Source organism: Chaetodon auriga, chromosome 15 (assembly GCF_051107435.1).
Source record: "Chaetodon auriga isolate fChaAug3 chromosome 15, fChaAug3.hap1, whole genome shotgun sequence".
NCBI classification, from domain to species: Eukaryota; Metazoa; Chordata; class Actinopteri; order Chaetodontiformes; family Chaetodontidae; genus Chaetodon; species Chaetodon auriga.
Genome location: NC_135088.1, coordinates 3,761,001 through 3,782,889, shown reverse-complemented (window position 1 = coordinate 3,782,889; position 21,889 = coordinate 3,761,001). Strand labels below are relative to the sequence as shown.

At 45.3% G+C, this 21,889-nt stretch overlaps 1 protein-coding gene across 3 annotated transcripts in view; it reads right to left on the bottom strand.

The window, feature by feature from the left end:
* gria4b (glutamate receptor, ionotropic, AMPA 4b) overlaps window positions 1-21,497 on the bottom strand; it is a 91,708-nt gene extending 70,211 nt beyond the window's left edge. For 2 of the 3 annotated variants that reach the window (XM_076749923.1, XM_076749925.1), the window contains exons 1-2: window positions 21,092-21,467; window positions 16,589-16,747 (exon numbers count right to left, since the gene is read on the bottom strand). In XM_076749923.1, coding sequence (XP_076606038.1) covers window positions 16,589-16,747; window positions 21,092-21,182 — 250 coding nt within the window. In that variant the 5' untranslated portion in view covers window positions 21,183-21,467. Of the gene's footprint in view, window positions 1-16,588; window positions 16,748-21,091 lie in introns of all 3 variants that reach the window. The other variant, XM_076749924.1, reaches the window with a different exon arrangement.
* Window positions 21,498-21,889: the final 392 nt, after the last annotated feature.

Sequence of the window (21,889 nt, the reverse complement as noted above, 5' to 3'; positions counted from 1 at the left end):
ACATCTCGGTACAAGCAGGCTTGTCTCTCCAGCTGTGATGTGAAAATGTCACATCCAAGGACTCGACATCTAATTAAATTAACATTTAAAGGTAATTGCAACCACGAACATTAGCTACAGTAAAATCCAGTTAGCATGAGCTAGCTGGCTAACCTGCTAATGCTACTTGTGCCACTGCTGCTACTGAACAAAATGATGGGACTGTATGTGGTGATGCTGCTTAATGTGATGGTTTTTGAGTGAAGACCAGAATAAGTTCATGGCAGTTTACTTACATTTGGTGCAGATGTTCATGTTCCCCTGAGGATGAACTGTAATCCCTTAACCTTTAATCGAGGACTAATGACAATCCCCCATTGGCTTTGCACTAACCGGCAGATGTTTGCATGCTAACGCAGGTGTGGCTCTTGGCTTTTGCAACACGTCCTCATACCTCAACGACTGACTATGCTGATAACTATTCAGAGAAGCATTTCTGTTAAATTTGACATGTTAAAAACATATAGAAGTGATGTCAGAGCGGACAAAAATATGACAATAGCTTCCAGGTTGACAAATAACCAAATTTCCCTTCAAGTGTCCTTAAATGTGAACAGGAAGGTTGACAATCAGACGCACAGGAACAAGACAAACACGCAGCTTCAAACAGCTTTTATCCGATGCCGTCATGCTTCTTTTGTCGGACGGGGTCTTACGTAATGCAGGTTTAAGACACTTTGGATGTTCTTCAGCAGGAGGAGCATCATCTGGCCTGTCTGCCTCATTAACCCACCCTCAGCTCCCCATGGAGACAGGAAATAACACTGGGAGGAGGCCTGGATGCATGGAGAGGTATGAATGATGGGTGTGTGTGTGTGTGTGTGTGTGTGTGTGTGTGTGTGTGTGTGTGTGTGTGTGTGTGTTTGGGGGACAGACAGAAAAATGGGGCAACAGTGATGACGAACAGAGGGAGGAGCAAGAGGAGGAGAGCTATGTATGTATCTATGATCATCATTAGAGACAGATACAAAGCTGCTTTCGCTGGGCAATGAATATGAGCAACTGTGCAACAGGCAAGACAGACGAAGGTCAGCGACGAAGCATCTGATTGGAAGAAATAACAGATACTGAAGAATCAGTGCAGCTGAGCCTTCGCTTCAGAGGTTTTCATAGTCGTATTTGCAGTCTATGATCGCCTCTCTGTGCAGTATCTTATGGTTGGAGGTCCGTCTGTCTAATTGTACCAATGCACAAAGATTTTTATGAAAACTGATGTCCTGGACCTGAACAGCACACAGCAGGAGGCGCACGCTCAGTCTGACATGACAGCAGATGTCAGATGACACTACATGTCTGTCTTGTCTCTTTATTACAAAGGCAACACTGTGTGCTAGAAATTACGTTTATGTATCACCAAATTATTGCATTATGATCACAGCCAGCCTTTTTTTTTTATTATTAATGAAGAGGGTTGCGGGGAGAAGGTGGTCGGGGTGGTTAGTAAACACCAGAGACCAGGACTCACATCCTGAGTCCCATGTGGTTCAGTTCAAAAACACTTCAGCCTGCAGACAGATCACGGTTTCATTTAAATGTTAATAATTGTGCTTTGTGATTCAAGCAGCTGCAGATTTTTCCTGTATGACACCAAACCTACAGACCTGAACCAAGTGCAGCAAGAACCTGCACTTTTTTAATAGTTTTATAAATTAAAGCAGATTTTTCAAAATGGAAAAAAATGAAATAAGTTGTAATGAACATTTTACGCGATCAGGATCTTTGTGACAGTTACTACATTAACTAACAGCAGCCGCAGATGTCGCCACATTAACCAGGACTGAAATCTTCACCATTTCAAATCTTTTTCCACTAAACTCTCATAATACAGATGTTGACTTCTGCACAAACAAGCAGTAAAATCATCTTGAAAACTGCTTCACACCACTTAGTCTCAAATTAGTTGATGTCGAGCTTGGCTGGATTTCAAACTAATATACAGTTTTTGGGGGGTTTTTGCCAATAAGTGCCAAGTTTTCCCCGTTCAGGTTAAATCAGTAAGAGGCCAACCCCCCACACACATCAAAAGAACTCTGTAGTTTTCACATTTAATACCTGCATCGCCTCCTGAATGTGGTTGAAGAGTTGATTTACTGTTAAAGCTTAATGAAAAAAACCCGTCTTCGCTGCTGTGGCATCTTCTGACACATTCGTCCTGAACATTTTAAATCTCAGCGTTGCATAACTAAATTATTTCTCACCTTGTTCCTCCTGACAGCTGACAACAAAATCTGAATTTTCCAAACAACTGCTGCTGGCAGTCTTAGAGAGCAGCAGTGCAGCAGGGACCAGGTATTCCTGCATGGATGTGCTTATTTCACTCATCCTGCTCAGTGCTGGAAGCCTTGGATGTCGGGAGCGTTTGCTTCTGCTCATGAAGGCTCCTCTATCTCCCTCTTTCTATCTGCAACCATTTGCATTTTCAGTCTTACTGCTGACAATATGACGAATCAAAGTCGAACACGCTTTCCGTTTCTCTCTCTCCCTCCATCTGTCCCTTTATCCCCTCTCCCTTTTCACCTCCATCTCTTTTCAAAGAATCAAACATCTCAGCGGTCCCAGTCATGAGGCGTCGGGGGGGATTTTTTTCTCTCTGAGCCATTAACGTGCATCATCATGCAGTCTGCTCCCACAGGATCGGCGAGTCAGCGGATTGACTCTGAGAGCAGAGGAGGGGGTTCAAGATCTGCAGTCAGGATTCACGGACGATTCATTATCATTGCCGGGGTGCGGCGGGTCAGGGAGGGGGGCCGCGTGTCGTGGTGGGCTGTGGGACCGCTATTCGATAATATCTGTTTTGATTCTCTGACTGAGCTGAAGTGAGGAGCAGGGAAATGTCAAGGGCATCGCATAAACAAGGCGCTTCCCCGCTCGCTCTCCAAATCCACTGCAAGCTGTCTCACAGAATAAGCCTTTCTGTCAGCTGTGAGAATGAGCATCTGTGTGCAGAAGGAAGGAAGAAAATCTAATCAGAGCTGTGAGATTTTTTTTTTTTTTTATCTTTACAGTTAATAACCAGAAGCAACATTATACCACTGTAAAAAACGCTTAGCGTGAAATGCTCTCTGCTGCTCTAAAGCTACTCCTGCTAGCACCACTGTTACCATAATGTGGTTTCAAGTTCTTCATTATTATTACTAACATTTGAGCAAACCCGTTGGTTTTATCTTAGAGTGAAGTCATGTGCACAGGCATACTCATGTTTTGTCTACAGGCGTGGTGAAACGAGGGGTCTTAAGGAGGCTTTGACCCCTCATCGTATTTTTGAGGCTAATGCTAAACTGCTGTTTCAGGACCATGGACAGCTGTTTCTACGCGCCTCCTCCTGCAGGTTTTAACAAAGAATTCCACCTCCGAACTCAGAAAATGAGGAGAAACCGTGCTGCAAAAAGTATTTCTTCTAAATTATTACGCAGAAAATTGTAAAATGCATTGGAGGAAGAAGACGCCACACTACAAAGCTAACTCTGTTTCAGGTTTACAACAGAAAAGGCTCCGAAGATGAGCATTAAGTATTTATTTATCTATTTATTATAGCAAATGCACTTCATATTAACGTCCAGCAGCACATCCTAAACTTTTCTACAAAACAGCCTCCTGGACTGTCTCCAATGCAGCAGATACGATCATATGATAAAATAAACATAACATCAGACTTCGTTGCTGCTTTATGGAGGTGAGAACGACTCCTCTGATTGGACTCAGCTTGTTCGGCTCAGTTTAAAGATTCATAAACACTGACTCCATCGTCCTTTATGGTTTCTGTCTGAGCTAAGTGAGGAGGAGGAGCAGCATCGCTCAAATGCTCTTCAGTACGTACAGGAAGTGAACACATCACCACTGACGGCCGGATGTCAGTCCACGTCTTCCATTCAGTCCAGTACAAAACCAGCCTGTAAAAGCACTGAACTCAAGGTCGACAGCTGGTTTACAACAGATTCTGACTGTTTCTGAGGCCTTCGTTGGCTTTTAAAGAGGAAGAACAGCTAAGAAATGCTGCTCTCACTCAGCAGACTGAGCGATGAGGATTCAGCTCATAAAGATTCATCTATACATGAGCTGAAAACAGTGAATAACACTGATCATCTCACTACAACGCAGCGCTCTGCTGGGAAACCTTGGGTCCTGGCATTCACGTGGATGCCACTTCGATGCTCCATCCACAAAAACCCCTCACAGCAACAGCTCTTTGCAATGGCCTCCCCCAGCAGAATAATGCACCCAGGAAGCGCCCGAGGAGCACGACAATGAGCTCAAGAAGCCGACCTGGCCTCCAGATTCTCCAGATTCTGATCCAATGAGCATCTGCGGGACAAGCCTGATCTATGGAGGCCTCACCTCTCAACCCGCAGGACTCAAAGGATCCGCCGCCATCAGCACAGGACGTCCCCTGAGGCCTCGCCTCGACGGGTCAGAGCTGCTCTGGCAGCACAATAATAGGCAGGTGGTTTTCTTGTAATTCTTAGGAGGTCACCCTCGTTGTGTGTGGAACATAGAAGAACCATGTTGTTTTTTTAAGTCCTTATTTTACCACAAAGAGCAGCAGAGCTTCTGTTTCTTCCCCCATTTTTAAGCACTCGCACTGTGAGCATCCTGAGCTCAATAACAGTCATCAAACCCATCATTTCAGTGATTTTCTGCAGTTATTAAGCAGCCATTCATGACTGCAGAAATGCTCAACTTCTCCTAATCAGCTCATCCACTCGCTCCCTCTGTCCACCGACCAATGAGGGGTGTGTGTGGCGTGATAAAAGCGCAATAATTCGCCAATCATGGTGCAATCAGGGGCTCTTCTCTGGTCGCCTGCTGGAGAGCTGAAGCGCTAAGACCATCCAACCCACAGCTCTGCCAAGCGCACACACACACACACACACACACACACACACACACACACACACACACACACACACACACACGCACACGCACACACACACACACACACACACAGTGGTGCACAGAGGCTGAATGGCTCACAGATAACTGATAACTAGTAATGATCCATTCTAATAATAGTCTCGTCATTAGATGGAGCAGTAGTAGCAGAGGGTGAAGGGTCAGTGTTTGTGTGTGTTTGTGTGTGTGGTCCTGTGGTTTTCATCACTGACTGTACACTATGTCTGCCTATAGAGACGTATGTGTTTGCTAACGTCGGGCAGCAGACTGTGAAGGGTGCAGGAGTGTAAGCTTATTGTCCAACTGAATCAATACTGACTGTTAGTAACATGGATGGTTGAAATGTGTTACAGCACCGTCACAGCACGGCCTCGTTTCTGAAGGAGGAAATGTAGTGCGACACAGCAGTATATTATACTATAGAAGTACATAACATACATACTACAGCATCGGCATGTTCTACTGTGCTATGAAATGAGATCCTTTATTATATTTAGACTGTATTTCTATATCAATACAGACAAACACTACGCGTCATTACTTAATCATATTATACTGTATATCAGTTTGATGACGTACTGAACGCCACATCTGTCACTTTTGCCTTTTATTTCTGCCACTACTTATTTATTTTTTACTTTCTCCATTTATCTGCACTTATTTCTGTACAATTTCCGTATGAGGCTCAATGAGGGTTTACCTCATCGTACATTTTTACTAATAGGTCTCTGTTTTCGCTTATATATGTGTGAATGTACATTATGTACAGGATCAGGATCAGCCCAGATTGAGACAAACCATGTGTCCCCCCTCCATCTTTTTTTCATTCAAGGAGGAGGGGTGAAAGGTCAAGAGGTCATCATAGCTGTAGGGTCAGGTTGCGACTCATTCCCTCCTGAGGCCTTTCACCGTTTGACCTCTAACTAATGAACATGGCGGCTAATGAACAGCAAAGTCCTCGAAGGGTTTCTCAATCAAAGCACCTCACTGCAAATCCGGCGGCCATTAAAGCAGAACTGCTAATTGTTTGGTCACGCCTCCTCATTTACCGAGAGGACTTCTTCTTCATCTGTCTTCACGGCGTCCGCAGCGGCGCTGAGGTTCCTCATCCGTCTGCGTTAGCTTTTCCATCAGAGCTTCTTGTGTCATTTGGAAAGTAATTTAGGCTCCTAATGCTTAATTGGCTCATTAACATACAGTGAAAAACTGTGTTATACAGTAGTGAGTCATCATAGTTTCATTATTCATTTCCGTAACAGATCTGCTGTGATTGACTTCTAAAAGACAGAGGGTGCATGCAGTGTAGGTGGGACTAACACTAATATTGTAGAGAATCTGGTCTACTTGAGAAAAACAGCCTCTTTATCTTTAGTGATGATGGTCACAACATGCAAACTGCTGCAGGATAACATAATGCTAAAGGCTGCATTATTGGCTGAAGCTGAAAACAAAACATCTTAACTGTTAACTGCATATTTACACACACAGATCAACAGTCATGTTCGTGGCAAATTCAGCAGCTCATCGCTAACTGTGCTAAAAACAGCTGCTGGAAACAAGGTTGAAGAGGTTGAAGGATGCTAACATGGCCACCACGACTATGCTACCACGCTGATGTTTAGCAGATATAACGTTTGTCATGCTCACCATAGCACGTTAGCGTGCTAGTACATGCTAATTAGCAGTTAATTCCAGCTGATGCTGATGGTGGCGCTGCAGGAGAAGTCAGGGCTTATCCTGCGGGGACCACGGATGCTTGTACAAAATGTCACGGCGATCTCTCGGCGGTTGTCGATATGTTTTCCAGCGTGGAGCGGAGTGCTGGACTGACCCACTGAGTGACCGACATTGCCGTCCCTGGAGCCAGGCTGCACAGATGAAGCAGCCGGGCTGACATCATGGCTGACACTCACTGAACACGTAAACAAACATGTTCAAAAAGGAGACTTTAAATCTGGTTTCTGAAGAATTGTGACCATGTGTGTTTGACATATGGGTCCATATACTGTTAGCAGAATTTCACTGACCATCAAAGGTTCCATAAAGGTTTCAGCCTGAGTTTCTAGTAAAGGTATTGATTAATGCAGCTTTAGGGCATCATCATCACTAGGCGACCTGACTGGACCTGGACCACAAGCAGGAAACACCAAACATGACTGTAGCCTGATAATAAGAGTATCTTCAGTGATCAGACTCAGTTACGTTGAGTTTGCTAACATTAGCCGCCAGGAGCTACTGTCATACCACACCGCTGAGGCTGCAGCAGCAAAATCCTTGAATGTATTGAACTGAAATGAGCAAAGGTGTGTTTTCCATCTCATGAATTCAACTTTTCATCTGTAAGAGAATGAATGAGCCACTTCTTCTTCTTGCTTTAGATGTGAGGAAAATAACTTCTTTAGAGTACGATGAAGAGGGCAGAGGCACAAATGCTCATTTCACAACATCGTCACGAGGACCCATACATGTACTTTTCTTGATTTCAGCCTCCTTTTAATCCTTTTATCAGGATGATTTTTGAGCCTCATCTGCGCATTGTTGTCTTTTCTGCTTGATCTACATACCAAAGGAATATTTTGCAGCTTGAAATCTGAGGATCGCAGCGCTGCGTCTACTTCCTGTCATCTGAAAAATGTGACGGCGGCTCATGCGTGTAGTACGTATGAGTATGTGTGTGAGCTCTGACAGCATCCTCCAGCGTGTGAGAACAGCTCCCCTGGCCCGAGTGTGTTCCTGTTAAAACCCATCTGTGAATTCACACGACTTATTCACTGCGATCTGAGAGCAGACCTGCTGCTATCCGCCTCCCACTCCCCTCTCCGCCTCTGTCAGTCTCTTAAAATATTCCGGGCATCTCTGTCTCGCAAAGCAATTCTCTTCAATCCGTTAGGCTTTCATTAGCGTTAATGTTGCATGAACATGTTGATATTAGCGGCTGACTGACACGGTTGTTTGAAGGTCGGCGTGGACTGAGCCCCATTATGTTCTGCGTAGCTTAATGTCGCTTTTTCCATTTTTGTGTGAAAAAATAAGCTTATTTAAGGGCAGAAAAAACCTCTCTGAACCAGACTGGCTTGACTTATTATTCATGATTTCATTGGGTTAATTCCTAGAGAGTTTAGAGATCACCTGACCTTCCCAGGTGAAGCTGCCATGTTGAATCTCGCCACAAAGTAAACAGATTATAGCACAATCTACACTTTAATCTACACTCGTCTCTGCAGAGTTCCGCAAATAAAATCTAGTTCATTTTTCTAAGAAACACTTAAAAAACTAAATAACAGGTGAAGGAAAGGTCTTGCACAGAATTCCTCCCACGCTCTGAGGTGATTTAAGTCCACCCTGTCTTAATGCTGCACTTGTTTACTTAAATCATGAAGTTTTTACCCAATTCTGTTTCCTGTGGCTTCATCTCCCTCTGCAGCGATGCAAAGTGATGCATTAAATATCAAACAGCAGCTCAAAGATGCTAAAATTTGAACAGAAGTTTCTAAATGATTAACACAAAGTAGCTGGCATGACTTCCTGTCCTAGTTTGGAGAAAATCCATCCCAACATCCTCATATCCAAAAATAGATTTCTAATTGAGTAAGGAGCTGGCGAGGCTGCTTCGCACCCCTGGTGGCTTCTGAACGTTCAGTCGTCGCCTTCAAACGGCAGAGGGTGGCGTGAAATGCTGTCGTCTACCTTCGCTCTGTCCACCGTCGCCTGCTGACACACTGCAGCCAGCCGAGAAAGTCGGGACTTATTCTACATGCAGAGTGATTGACAGGCGGTTTAACAAGACGTGTTTCTGGAAGACTGAAAAGCATCGGAGGCTGTTCGTGCACAACCTTCAGTCTTCATGAAACTTTATGTAACGAGAAGAATAATGTATGTGACCACAGGACCGGTATTTCCTGCCTGATCACCAACCAATTTCAAATTAAAACAAGATCTAAGTCTGGAGAGAAGGAAGAACACAGTCTGACCCCTTCAGATTAAAAGTGGGTGCATAAGAAATAAAAGGACCCTTCCTTTGTTTGGTCTGATATGAACAGCAGAAGAAGAAGCTAGACGTTGATGAGTAACTGCCATCACTGAATCACTTTGGTAACTTTATGACTTGTGTACTGTCTCACTGTGTTTCAGCAGCATCGCTGCTCCAGAGGCCATTTTAAATATTTAAATTCTGTGCTTTGACTTTCATCTCGACGGTCCAAATGAATTTTCAGGTGCTTTTCCTCTCAAACACTGAACACGCGGCTGTATGAGGAGCCTGTTCTTCACTCAAGTATTTCCATTTTGTACTACTTTATACTTCAATTAGAAAGTGTAGTTCTACAAGTTCAGAGGGAGAAACTTTTTACTCCATTGCATCCAGTCAATTTATAAAATATGATGCATTTTCTTTAGATTAAACTGCTCAAAAGTGAATGAAACAGTTCAGATTAGCTCCACTCACAGGAACCGTTATAGCATTATGCTACTTATATGCATCAGTATTAACAATCCAGACACGATGCTGTAACATTCACAGCTGCATTTTTCTGCATAATGACTACTTTTGATTACTTTTGAACAGTAATAAAATATTTTAATAACACTTTAATAGAAGTAACATGTAAATGCAGCCCTTCTGCTTCTGATACAGCAGCGGCTGCTGGAAGCTTCACTTCATGTTCGTGGTCAAACTCTGCCCCTTGTTTGGATCAATGCTTCATTTATTGAAAAAAAAAAGTTTCTCTGTGGGGAAAAAACAGACATATCCTTTATTTCTATCAGCTGTTTTTTGTCTTTGCAGAACTTTTGTGTTTAAAACGTTGAAGCCAACGATGATCGTCAGACCGACGATGGAGTCCATGAATCAAACAGCATCTGAAGGATCAATTTAACGGTTAACTGTTGCTCAGTGCAAGTTGTCTTCCTCAACCTTCCTCCACAAACGCACACATGCACACACACACGCACGCACCTCTGGGGGACACTTACATAAGCAGTACACAGATCGGGAGGGGGAGGTGGAGCGGGAAAGACGGGGAGGAGACCGAGTTGAATGAGAGGAAATCAACACTGAAGAGATTCTCCAGGTTAAAATCTCTGTATTCTGGCCGGCGCGCAGGGCCGCACACTGTTCCTCTCACTGCAAAGTCAACGTCCCTGCATTTTGCCCGCCACACTCGCGGTGATGCAGGGGCCACTCTTCATCAAAATGTCTTGACTAAATTTAGCAGCGCTGCACCGTCACACAATTCAGGTGATAAACGCTGATGCAGCTGAACGCGGAAAAGTCATCATGTACTTGGTGAAGACTCTGGTCTACATGAGCCGGGTTACGTCCGTCATCACGCCTACATCTTACCTTTCACCGCGCTAATGAATCCCTGCTTGTAAAAATCTTTTTTTCCCATCACCTCCTCTCCCTCTTCCCCTCTACATCTCCTCACCCCTACATCCTCCATCTTCCTCCCTGCTTCGCCACATTAATCTCTCATTAGCAGCCCCCTCCCCCCTTTCTCTCCATCCTTTGTTTCTTCTAATACCATTACACACACAAGTATACATCGCCGAGAGGTCTGTATATGTTCATCAGAGGGATCCTCAGACAAACGGGGGCCTCGGCCTGCCATTTAAAGGCAGCGCTACAGAGCAGAGGAGCCCCTCTGAATGGAGCCCATGGAGGGGAGATAATAGACTTAAATAGAGCCAACATGCTGCCCAGCTGGATTGTTTGCGTGCACACACACACAAACACATGAAACACAAGCGCTTTTACTGGAGGACAGACAAGGAAGGCGCTTGTTGACGTGCGAGCGGTGGAGGAAGTGCAGGGTCTCCGGTGCCACATGAGTGCATACAGGAGCACAGTCTGCTCGCGATCTGGATCTGGAGTGAGTCAGAGCGCCACGCTGAAAATAAATGACTCAATGCAGATTAAGATGTCACCGTTTCAATGAAGGCGAAGGCAGGGGCAGCATGTAGGAGGTCAAATTAACCGCTTCCCACCCCCACACGCCTTTTAAAACCTTTGTGCGGCTGTGTGGTTAAGAGGTTACCACGAAACACACAACAAGGATCAGCAGGATGAATGAAGTGCAGATGAAAAGGTTGCACACACCGCTGAGGACTCTGCACCTGCTCAGGGGCATATTGATTAGATTTGTATTTGGTTTTCTTCGTGGTCGTGGTTGCAGTCTATCCATAGTCTGTGTATAATAAAGGCATTGAGATCTAACACCTTCACCCAAACTGGGAGCCTTGATCACATGCAGCTCTCTAAAATCCTTCTCTCACCCGTTTGAGGCACATTTTATTAAATTTCAAACTCTAATCGCTCTGCTGTTCGCTGCCTGATGAGATTCTCACCTTTCCCCCTCACACTGGCTCTCCAGTGCTTTTTGGTAGATTGTCTCATTCATCAACACGCCTGTAAAGTCATTAAAAGACAGTAGGTCATTGGCTTGAATGCTCAGCAGCAACTGGACTGACGTCACACACTGCAACATCCAACAGTTTAAAGGAAATCTACGCTTCGCATCGGTTACGATGACGTCGTATTGACTCATTTTCATAAACAGTGAGACCTCTGAGGCAACAAACACGACCAGATCAGAGTGGTTGTATGCCAAACTCTAGTTTTTATTTAATTTAATTAACAAATCTGGAGGCTGGACAAAGCTCAAGGAGAGTGTATCTGATGCCAAAGACCTTCCATGAGCAGAGCCAGCTCAGGCAGTAAAGCTGCAGTAAAGCTGCAGGAGAGTCAGCTAGCAAACATTAAATTATCATGTGAGGCATTTGATATACTGGTCAAGCATGAGCTTCCTAACTGGAACAACAGCTGCAGAAGAAACAGAACTTACAGCTTACACGTTCACACTGTTATCATCCTGTAACTTTGACATTCACTCTGGGTGAAGATGAAGTTTTAGTCTGAACCTCACAGCGACGCTAACAATGAGATGTTGAAAGAGTTAAACACGAGGATGAGAATAAGCTCGCAGCTCATTCAGTCTGTAAACACTGCTGCACGCTGCAGCTCAGAGCTCGTCATCAGCTCGTCATCAGATGTAGAAAGAGAGGATTCCAATAACAAACTGCCCCCTTAAAGCTGATCTTCTGGGTGGAGTTTCACTGCTGTCTCAGTCTGTCACCAACAAAGAAGACGTCCAATTATTCCCGTCACGTATCCTCCTCATTTTCACTCCACTTCAATGTGGAGAATCTGAGCTTAGAGAATTACCCTGCAAAGTATTGTTGAGGTGAAATCTCCTCAGCGAGGCATTTTCTCAAGTGTATCACCTGTATTGTGCTGAAAATAGACGGGACATCCCTCGTTCTTAAGTATCACAGGAGGAGCGCGGTCACGCTGCCTCGATTTTCTGCCTTTTCTCCACTTTGATTCGGGACGTTTCACCAACTCGCCGCCTGCGCACACACACTCTGCCCCGGTCACAATCACCTGGACGTTCCCATTGACTTTCAGCCTGAGCTCCCAGAGGACACGCTCGCGTCCGAGGGACGAACGAAGTCATCCAAGTTCAAGGACTGACTGTCCTGAACTGCAGCACATTACCAACGGTGGCACCTTGACAGCAAGGCAGGGATCCATGAAACGATCATCCTGCTGGCTCGGTGCTCCACAATAAACCAGGCAGTCTGTTGTTTTGGCATTTTACTTCCGGCCTTTCCACGTATGTGAGAGACGGGGATTTTCTATCTTAATACCAGTTTATAGAAAATAAGCACAGACTGAAATCTGCTTCCAGCGTGCATGCATGCCTCACTCTGAGACGTCGCTTCAGCCTCGGTGAAACGTGTCGTAAGCGATGCATCGTGCAGCATTTGTAGGCTGCAACAGTAAATATTAAACCCCCCACAACTGATGTTCCTCCAGTCAGCTCGAGGCCAACAGGAACAACTGTGTCACTCTCCGACCGCTTTCAAACCGCAGCAGGATGCAGCTTCTCAAAAAGTCTGATTAGAAAAACAACGCTGCATTAATCCCGTCTGTGGCACTCAGGTCCGAAACCGTTTGACCCTCCTGAAGACGTAAACCTTTAAAAACAGGTCACAAACATGCACCTTCATTCTTTAAAAAAAGGCTCAGTGATTCGGCTTCCTAACAGCTGGACAGCTGCACTTTTTAGGAATCAACAAGCAGGAGTATGACGTGTGTTTGCTGGGGTCTATTTTCAGTGGCGGATTAATAAACATTTGGTGCTCTGGTGAGAATTGACTCAAAATGAATTACAGTGTGTGTTAATGAAGGAACATGTCACCCAGCGCAGCGTGACTCACTGATGAGGCTCCACGACACAATCGGCCTGTGAGGACGATCATTCCATTGTTGGGTTTCATGGATTTATTGACAATAACAAACAATATAAATCATCATTAGTCATATCCTGTAACGTCACTGCGTCTGCAGTGAAAAGGATTTAAGCATTTCCTGTGCGGTTATCAAGAAAAGGCCTATTTTTAAAAACCTGGAAACACTGGAGGTATTCAGTGAGCAGCGATGAAGAGGCTGTAACCTTCCTCACGGTAATACCCGAAACAAACATAAAGAAACATTTCCATCACATCTTCGACACCACCTGCCTCATAATCAGAATATCTATAAACGTATAATATGCTGGAATATTTGCTTTGTGAAAGACAAACAAACCTCAAAGGTCCATTTGTTGGCAGGAGCCCAATTTGCCCCCACAGAGCTGAGCACCATAAATAAATCCTGAGCCAGTGGGAGACCCTGAATACCACCGCTGCGACACGGAGAAACAAATGTCTGGACCAGTGACTCATTAGTTAATGGTAATTATACCGAGGCGACGCAATTAACTCCATACTGATGCATTATTTTGCTGTACGAAGTCTGAAATGATCAACAAAATAAAACGTTATTAGAGGCTTTTAATCAGATGCCAGTAACACCAGTAACACCAGTGTGAGTAATATAGAGACCGTACAGTGAATCGAACAAATGAACAGAATTCATCAGAGTGTCTGGGTCTCCTGAATGATTATCAATGGCGATGGGAACATACAACATTTGTCCCCGTCCTCCCACCAATTATCCCCATCAGCCTCCCTGACAGCGGCACTCCGAGCCGCTGAATGGCCTAATCTCTGCTCACAAATTAGCTCCTTCTCTCATCTTCGCTTCCCAAATGTACGCTATGCCCTTAAACGTCACATGGTATCGCTGCCTATTCATAACCATTATCTCAGGGCCGCTGACAATGGAGCGAAACAGGGGCCGAGGAAGAAAAAGGGAAATGCTGGCAAATGCAAAAGTGGGGGTGAAAACAAGCGATGCGGTTCGATCTCAGATTCCCCGCTGGCCCTGAGCTATCAGAGCCATTGACTGGCTCATGTAATTCTGCTCTGATTTGGCTCAGCCAATCAATGCGCTGCAGACTCACTTCCTGTGACTGTGCAGCCATTAGAGTCGAGGTGAAAAATCCCATAGTTTCTTCTGTTCCTGGAAATATACAGTTTACACCACTCACGCCTCCCCTGCAGGACCACCGCTGCTCTCCTCGTATCGCGGCGGTCATTGAGAGCCGTTTCCTGTCGCCTCATTTCACAGCTCGTATTGACCGAGCGGACACAAAACGTCTGTTTCCAGGATGGTGTAACCTTGAAGGCTCAACACAAACAAAGGATGCTGAAGTATAGATGTTTGAGATTTTACAACCCTGGTTTCTTTGCAAATAATAAAGAAGTTTTAAGCAGCTCATAAAAAAAGATACTCGAGCACTTAGTAGTAGTTTAGCTGTGGATCATTATGGTTGTCTATAGATTTCCTTTAAGTAAGCAAACAAAGTGTAAGACCACATTAACTTTATGCATATGCTGCAACTGTCAGCTGTGTATTTGCATATCCACAGAATATATCACCCTGAAACTGTTTTAATTACTCATTTTATATTCTATTCTTGTGCTCATAACCTACTTTGCGGCTTTTCCTGCCTTATTCTATCTGCTGCTCATTTGAGACCAATGCAGCTTCGCCCGCTGTAACTCCATCTTAGAGGTCACACGGATAAATCGGCGTTAGTTATGAAAGTTATGAAACCGAATGCTGACGTCAGCATGTCTTCAAGGCTTCCAATGAGAGAGACCAGAGAAAAGCAAATATAATGCTGCAGAAGACGCAGAGGCAAAGATGAAGGTGAAGTGGACGAAGTAAAATCAGGGGAAAAGACACTTCTTATAGCGCTGCTTATAACATCACAGAACCTGCCTGAAAACCATCACATTTTTAAGATTTCCTCAGGGTTAAGTAATCCGCCGATAGCTGTCTTTAGGTCCATACGCACACTGCAAACAGGAGGTGCTAACAGCTAACTTAGCATACGTTTAATCGAGCTAATTTAGCAAAAATGTTTGGAAGCAGGAGAAAATACTTTTAAAAAGACTAACTCTTCAAGTCTGATCATAGAGTGAGAACTTATCTGAAATCTGTCTCACACACACACACACACACACACACACACACACACACAGATTACCTAACAAACATAACAGCACTTCATTCTCTGCTTAATTTAGCCATTGATTTTCTAACACCAGATCAGACCGTAGATAGTACAAGACATCAGGCTCCAGTGTTTTATGGTCTTTGTGGGAACCCCCACCCCCTGCCGCCCGCACACACACACACACACACACACACACACACACACACACACACACACACACACACACACACACACAGAAAGGAAAGAAAGAGGACGTTTCCCCCGGGATCATCACTAAAAAATCACTGTTAGAGATGTAACCATGGCAGAGTGTGTGATTGTTGTTTGTGTGTTTACAGCTGCTGTCCCCTTCAGCGAGTGCAGCTTCGCTCAGATCAGATGTGAACCAGCAGACACTCAGACACAGCTGTACTGGCACACCGTCTCTCACACACACACACACACACACACACACACACACACACACACACACACACACACAGAGCTGTTTTAGCAGCAGGATCGAAGCACACAAAACCCAAATATGTGTCATTTACAACAAACATTTCCACCCTTTTCATTCGAGATGACACCAGTTATAATACAATCACATTACTGGCTTGTTACCTTATTTTTGTCATTACCTAAACTTCCAGCACCAATAACACTGATCCTATTTTTACCAGAAGAACAATATTCTCACTCGTCTTCATAAAGCCGCTGAAAATAGGTCCAACAGGGAAACAAACACAAGCAGTGTGATGATCTGACAGGCTGTAAATAAGCCAAAGGTTTGGCTGGTTGTCTAAGCTTTACCTGGGAAGGTAAAGGTGAGTGAGCCTGTGTTTGTCTGTAATCTGCCATCATTGCACAGCTGAGGCAGGATGTCAGTCTGTAACCTGTGATGATGTTTCCAACAAACTGCTTCTCTTCCACACAAGTTTAACTGACCTGGATGTTTGTTTAAAACAGCAGTTAAAGAAATAGTTCAACATTTTGGAATAAATGTGTTTGTTTCTTACTGAAAATAAGACAAAAAGATCGATCTTGAACTCACGCCTGTGCTCTCAGAGCAGAGTCTGGATGTGATTAGTCTAGCTTAGCACAAAGGCTGGAAGAAGGGGGAAACCACTAGCCCCGCTGTCCTGTTTCACGGGGATCATAAACCCCTCGGTGCACAAACACAGCATGAAGTCATGTGACGGACTTACAGGCGTTGGTGACGGCGAAGCTGTTGGCCGTCTCGATGTTGTCCACGTGAGGCACCAGGTTGAACGGGGCTTCCGAGGCGTTCGGGCTGGTGTTGTGCAGGAAGATCGCCAAACGAAAGGCAGTGTACTCCTGATCAGTGTTTCTGATGAACAGACCGCCTGAACAGAGGGGGAGGAACAAAGGTCAGAGGAGGAGCATGAGGAGAAAAAAAAGCACCAGAGGATAATCCACAATGTCACCACAGACACTTCAGCTACTGCAGATGGGCAAAAGGCATCTACGAGTGTTTTCTGATCTGACATTCTGTGCACTCGTCTGGTCTCTCACGGCAGGATTTCTATTGGCAGGACGACTCTGAATCAGCTGATGTGTAAACACGCTTCCTGGCTGTCGTCAGGGGATCAATCAGTCTTGTCCTGTCCTGCAAAATGCTAACGCAAGCATGCTAATATGCCCACCCAAGTTCAAAAAGCTGAGCACGTTAGCATGGCAACATGTGCTAATTAGCAGGAAACACAGAGTGCAGGTGAGGATGATGGCATTAATCAAAGGATTGGACAAACTGAGCTTTTGACCTGATGATGGCGCCAGCTGAAAAGTCAGGGGGTCAAACAACTCATGACATCCTGTGGGGACCGTCAGCATCAGCACCGAATGTCAACCTGCTGCACTGGAGGCAAAGTCAGGCGATGCAGCCTCTGAGAACAATGAACCAGACTGTGCTGCTCACCAAACTCAGCCGGATTCATCCTCTGTGGACCATGAACGCCTCTGCCAAATCTCATCGCCATCCATCCTCTAGTTACTGAGATATTTCAGTCTGGAAAATCTCCAACTTTACACCTGTGATGCTAACGTGGCTACAAACTCCCTGTCAGCTGAGCGCCTGCTGTTTTTTCTTGTGAGAGGTTTAAAAAGCTTTTACTAAACGTTTAATGGGGTTTAACAGACTCTTTCAGCAGAGAGGAGCCTCCATCATGTTAAAGGTGACCGCAACTGGCTGGACAATATATGACATGTAATAAAAGGCTAATATTGGTTTAGTAAATCACTTTGCCAATAACCCATCGCTGACAGTCCAGTGTTAACCCAACGGTACAGCAACTCATGAGTCCACTAAGCTTTGTGACAATGGCGGACACAGTTTGATTAGCATGTAAATCAGCTTTGTTTCACATTAATGCGAGCAGAAAAAGTGATATATTACTCATCAAATATCCTTCAGGATCAGCGCTGCTTTTTATTCAGTGGAGCAGCTCCAGTGTCAAGAATCAGATGAGACTGTGAGCTCTGGCTTTATTTATCTTTTTTACATCACAGCCTCGTTCATAGACGGAGATCCTGGCTTCGCTGTTCATGGTTGTGCAAATGTCAGCGGTGTTTTAGGTTAGCAGGAGTTTGTTTCACATTTAAAATCTAACTTCAGGCTGTATTTCCTGGGATGAGAGTGTATAAATGTCATTTAAAGCAGAATGCCAGCGTGTTCTTTTTATGGCTGACCTCCTTAAAAGGTAAACTTCAGAATATTTTACTCCTTTATGATGCTCACTCATGTAAATCCCTTCCATATTTTTGCATAATGGCAGCACTGGCTCAAAAAGCACTGGAGCTGTTTTGATTTTCATATCATTTCCACTGTGCTGCCTTCATGTCCCATTGACTCACACGTTCTACCAAATGCTCACAGGAAGTGTTGATTCCTGATTTACAAAAAATAAAAAAAGAATGGCGTTATAACATCTTGATTATTTTTGCTAACGATCATTGTCCGTGACACGTTTCAGTATCTTCACTGCTAATTAAAACAGGATAGAAATCAAGCTTTGACCCAAATCCCATTTATTCAGCTGTGACTTTCCCTCCTGCTGGATGACACAAAATGAGATTCAGTACAACAGGACACACTGGAGGGCCATGCTTTGAAGTTTCATGAATGCCATATGGTTTCCCAAAAACAACACTCTTGTGGCTCCAAAGACTGTTTGTTTTTGACCCCATTTCCAGCTGGTATTCTACCTGGATGATGACATCTGGATCGCAGCCTTTGAATTCACACCTGATACTTGAAGTGTTCTGGTTTTCTCAGCTCTGTTCGCATTGTGACCAAACCTCCGTATGAGGAGCTGGCCGACTTGTCAGCCGTCTGAAGTCGAGGGAAATAATCCAGGATTCTCTCGATGGGACGCTTAGATGCACAAGGTGAGAGTCACATGACAGATGGAAACAGCCAATGATATCTACAGGCTGCTTCCCGACAGCCTCGCTCACTGGGCTAATGTTACTAACTATAAGACGGTAATGAGAGCCAGTGGAGGAGCATGCTAAGACACTACTAGCTCAGGTACCCCTGTTGGTCATGTGACCCCTGTCTTGCACATCCTATTGGCCCCTTGAGAGTCTCATGTGATGCTGCTGCATGGGCTTTTTTTTACCCTTTGCAGAGGAAGACTAGCTTTCTGACAAGCAGCTTGAGGCAGCAGGAAGAGGTGAACCTTTCAACGTATGGGGTGATTTTTTTCTTGTGATTGTAGTGACACAGTTCAGCATCCATTCACACCTGACTGAGCTCCATTCTGCGTGCATTTACACCTGCATTAATGTGTTATGTAGATCTTAACCAGGTGCAGGTCGCATGTTAATGTCAGGTGTGTGTGTGGTGAACCGGTGTCAACACCAGGTTCACCTCAGTGAAGAGTCGCCCACACACAGCCAGGCCACTCAGGTGATGTTAGGATCTCCTTCAGGGACCTTTAGTGTCACTGGGAACATCGATGTTCAAAGTCCTGGTTCACTTCGAAGGTTGTTTTGAGTTTTGCAAACATAAAGAATCTGGATAATTTTTAGGATTATTCTGAGAATATCTCTTTATTTTCTTTGGATGTGATGGCTCGATGTCCCCTCTGCCCTCCATGTAACGCACGCTGGGACACTTAAAACAGGACAGTGGAGCAAAAGAATAAATGAAGAAAGCAGGCTCTAAACACTCCGGATCCGCCTCACATGTACCGCCGGTGTCAGGACTCCTGTGGCAGATGTGCAGCGTGTTTGCCATGACTGTAATTGTGCCCTCGTTCCTGTGCTGCGTGCATGTGTACACAGCAAATTTCCCTCTGCTAATAAGTGTTGATTTTTCAGTGGCAATTATTTGAAACTGACGAGTGTTGACTGGAGAGACGTTTGCCCTCTCTGAGAGCCGACTGAGAGTTTGTGGTTTCTGCACAAAACTGTAAAATGTTGAGTGAAGCCTGGTGGGTGAGGAGACACTGGTGCATTGTGGACACTCCCAGAGGTCAGTCACAGGGCTGACATGGGAAATATAACCACACGGCTGGAGCAGCAACACTTTTTGCAAGAGAAGTATGAGTTATAATATGAGGAAACTGTCTGAAATCGCTTCGTCTTCAAATTCACCAACGGTCCTTTTGCTTAAATCAGCAGCACATATTTCTTGAATGTTTAGCACAAGCAGCCGTTCCACGGATGCAGGTTTAAACCCCCACCAGCTCAAGTGTCCTCCGTTCCAGGGGTGCTGTTCTGCAACAGACCCTGACCTCTGACCTCCCTGGGGGGGCCGGGATTCCAGTATCACGTTGATATAAAAGGACAAGGAGAATCATTTGAACAGCTTGTCATTTTCCATCAGCCTGACTGCTCCTGATGTGCCTCAGCTCCGCTCCAGCAGGGGTGCAGCGGAGGGTCAAACCACAGAAAGTCCGCTCGAGCAAATGTTTCACCGCAGAAGGTTTTAACACCTTCACCGGGCTTTAAGAAAGCAGTTCAGCTCGAAAAGCACCAACGGCAGTTTTCCCAATAATTGATTTTTCAGGAAGGTTGTGATGATCAACAACTGGAGGTCACAGTCTGCCCTTCTTTTCATCCCCTGCCTTTAAATCAACCCAGTCAATCTGCCTGCTGCTGAAATGAAAACCACGAATCCATCATCTTTATTTCCTCCCATGACAAACACTGTTAAGTAGTTCAATGCAAACATGGAGATGTTTGAAACAGACTGGAGGGCAGAGAAATCGGTGGAGCTGGGAGGCCTGTGGGACCGTGGCAGAGGGTGATTGCAGCGCCAGGACCGGGGTCTGCGAGTGTTAACAGCAGTCAATGCACAGGCAGCCTGCATAGGGAATACACACACACACACACACACACACACACACGCGCGCACACACACACACACACACACACACACACTTTGCTGCTCTGATCTGCTGCAGTGGCGGAGCGCACTGGGATACACACTCCAGCCTGCAGATACAAAGCGCATTAGGTGTGTGTGCGTGTGTGTGTGTGTGTGTGTGTGTGTGTTCAACATGCACAGCATCAACAGAGAAAAGAAGCCCGTGTGCGTGCGTGCAGAGAGGAGAAAGAAAAGGCTGCGGAGAAATCAACAATCTCCACTTTGAGTAGTGCTGAGGTGTTAAACGGCGGCGCACAGGACGTTCATTCACATGATTCATCCTCCGCTTAGAATTAACATCAAGGCTCACACTTACCGATCTGAACGCTGCTCGGGAAAGCACCCATTGTCAGTCCCCAAAAGCCAGAGAACATCAACAGAAAGCAGTCGCCAGAAGAAATCCTCATTTTGTTTCGGTTATAAACTGATGAGAGACATCGAGCAGGTTTAATTAACACCCCCGGGGCAAAGGCAACATCACAGGGTACCAAAAGCAAAGAGATGGAAAAAAATCAGATGGCCGTTAAATATCCATGTCTGCTCTGGAAGCCTTTTTCTTCATATCCCCCCGCAGAGCCGCTCGTTTGCACCGTCAAACTGCGTCCGTCCGTCCGGCGCTGGAGATTTTGCGCACAACAGCACCAGGATGGGGGGTGGGTGAGGGGGGAGCATCAGCCAGCGGCGGCCAGTGCGTCTGGATGCGGCTCAACTCACATCACAGCAATAACACACATGCGCCTTTTACCCGACCGGGGCAGGCAGGAGGGGCGTCAGTCGGTCCGCGCAGCGCCGAGCGGCGGAAAAAGTCCCCGCAGCTCATTTAACACCAAAACTTCCAGAGCCGCTGAGGCGAGAGGAGGCTGCACCGCGGATCTGTGCGGTGACTGATGGCTGACAGCAGCTCGCTCCTTTTTCCTCAGTGTGACAAATGCTTACAGATAGAGGAATGAATGTAAAGTCCAACATCAGCCCTGCTCTCAAATATCCATCTTCACGCTCAAACCATCGTGCATCAGCCTGTAAAGGTGCCATTTAAAACGCATCCATCGCCTCAATTAATGGGATTATAATGAACAAGCTACAATCTATAGTGTTTGTTGTCTGGGAACTATCT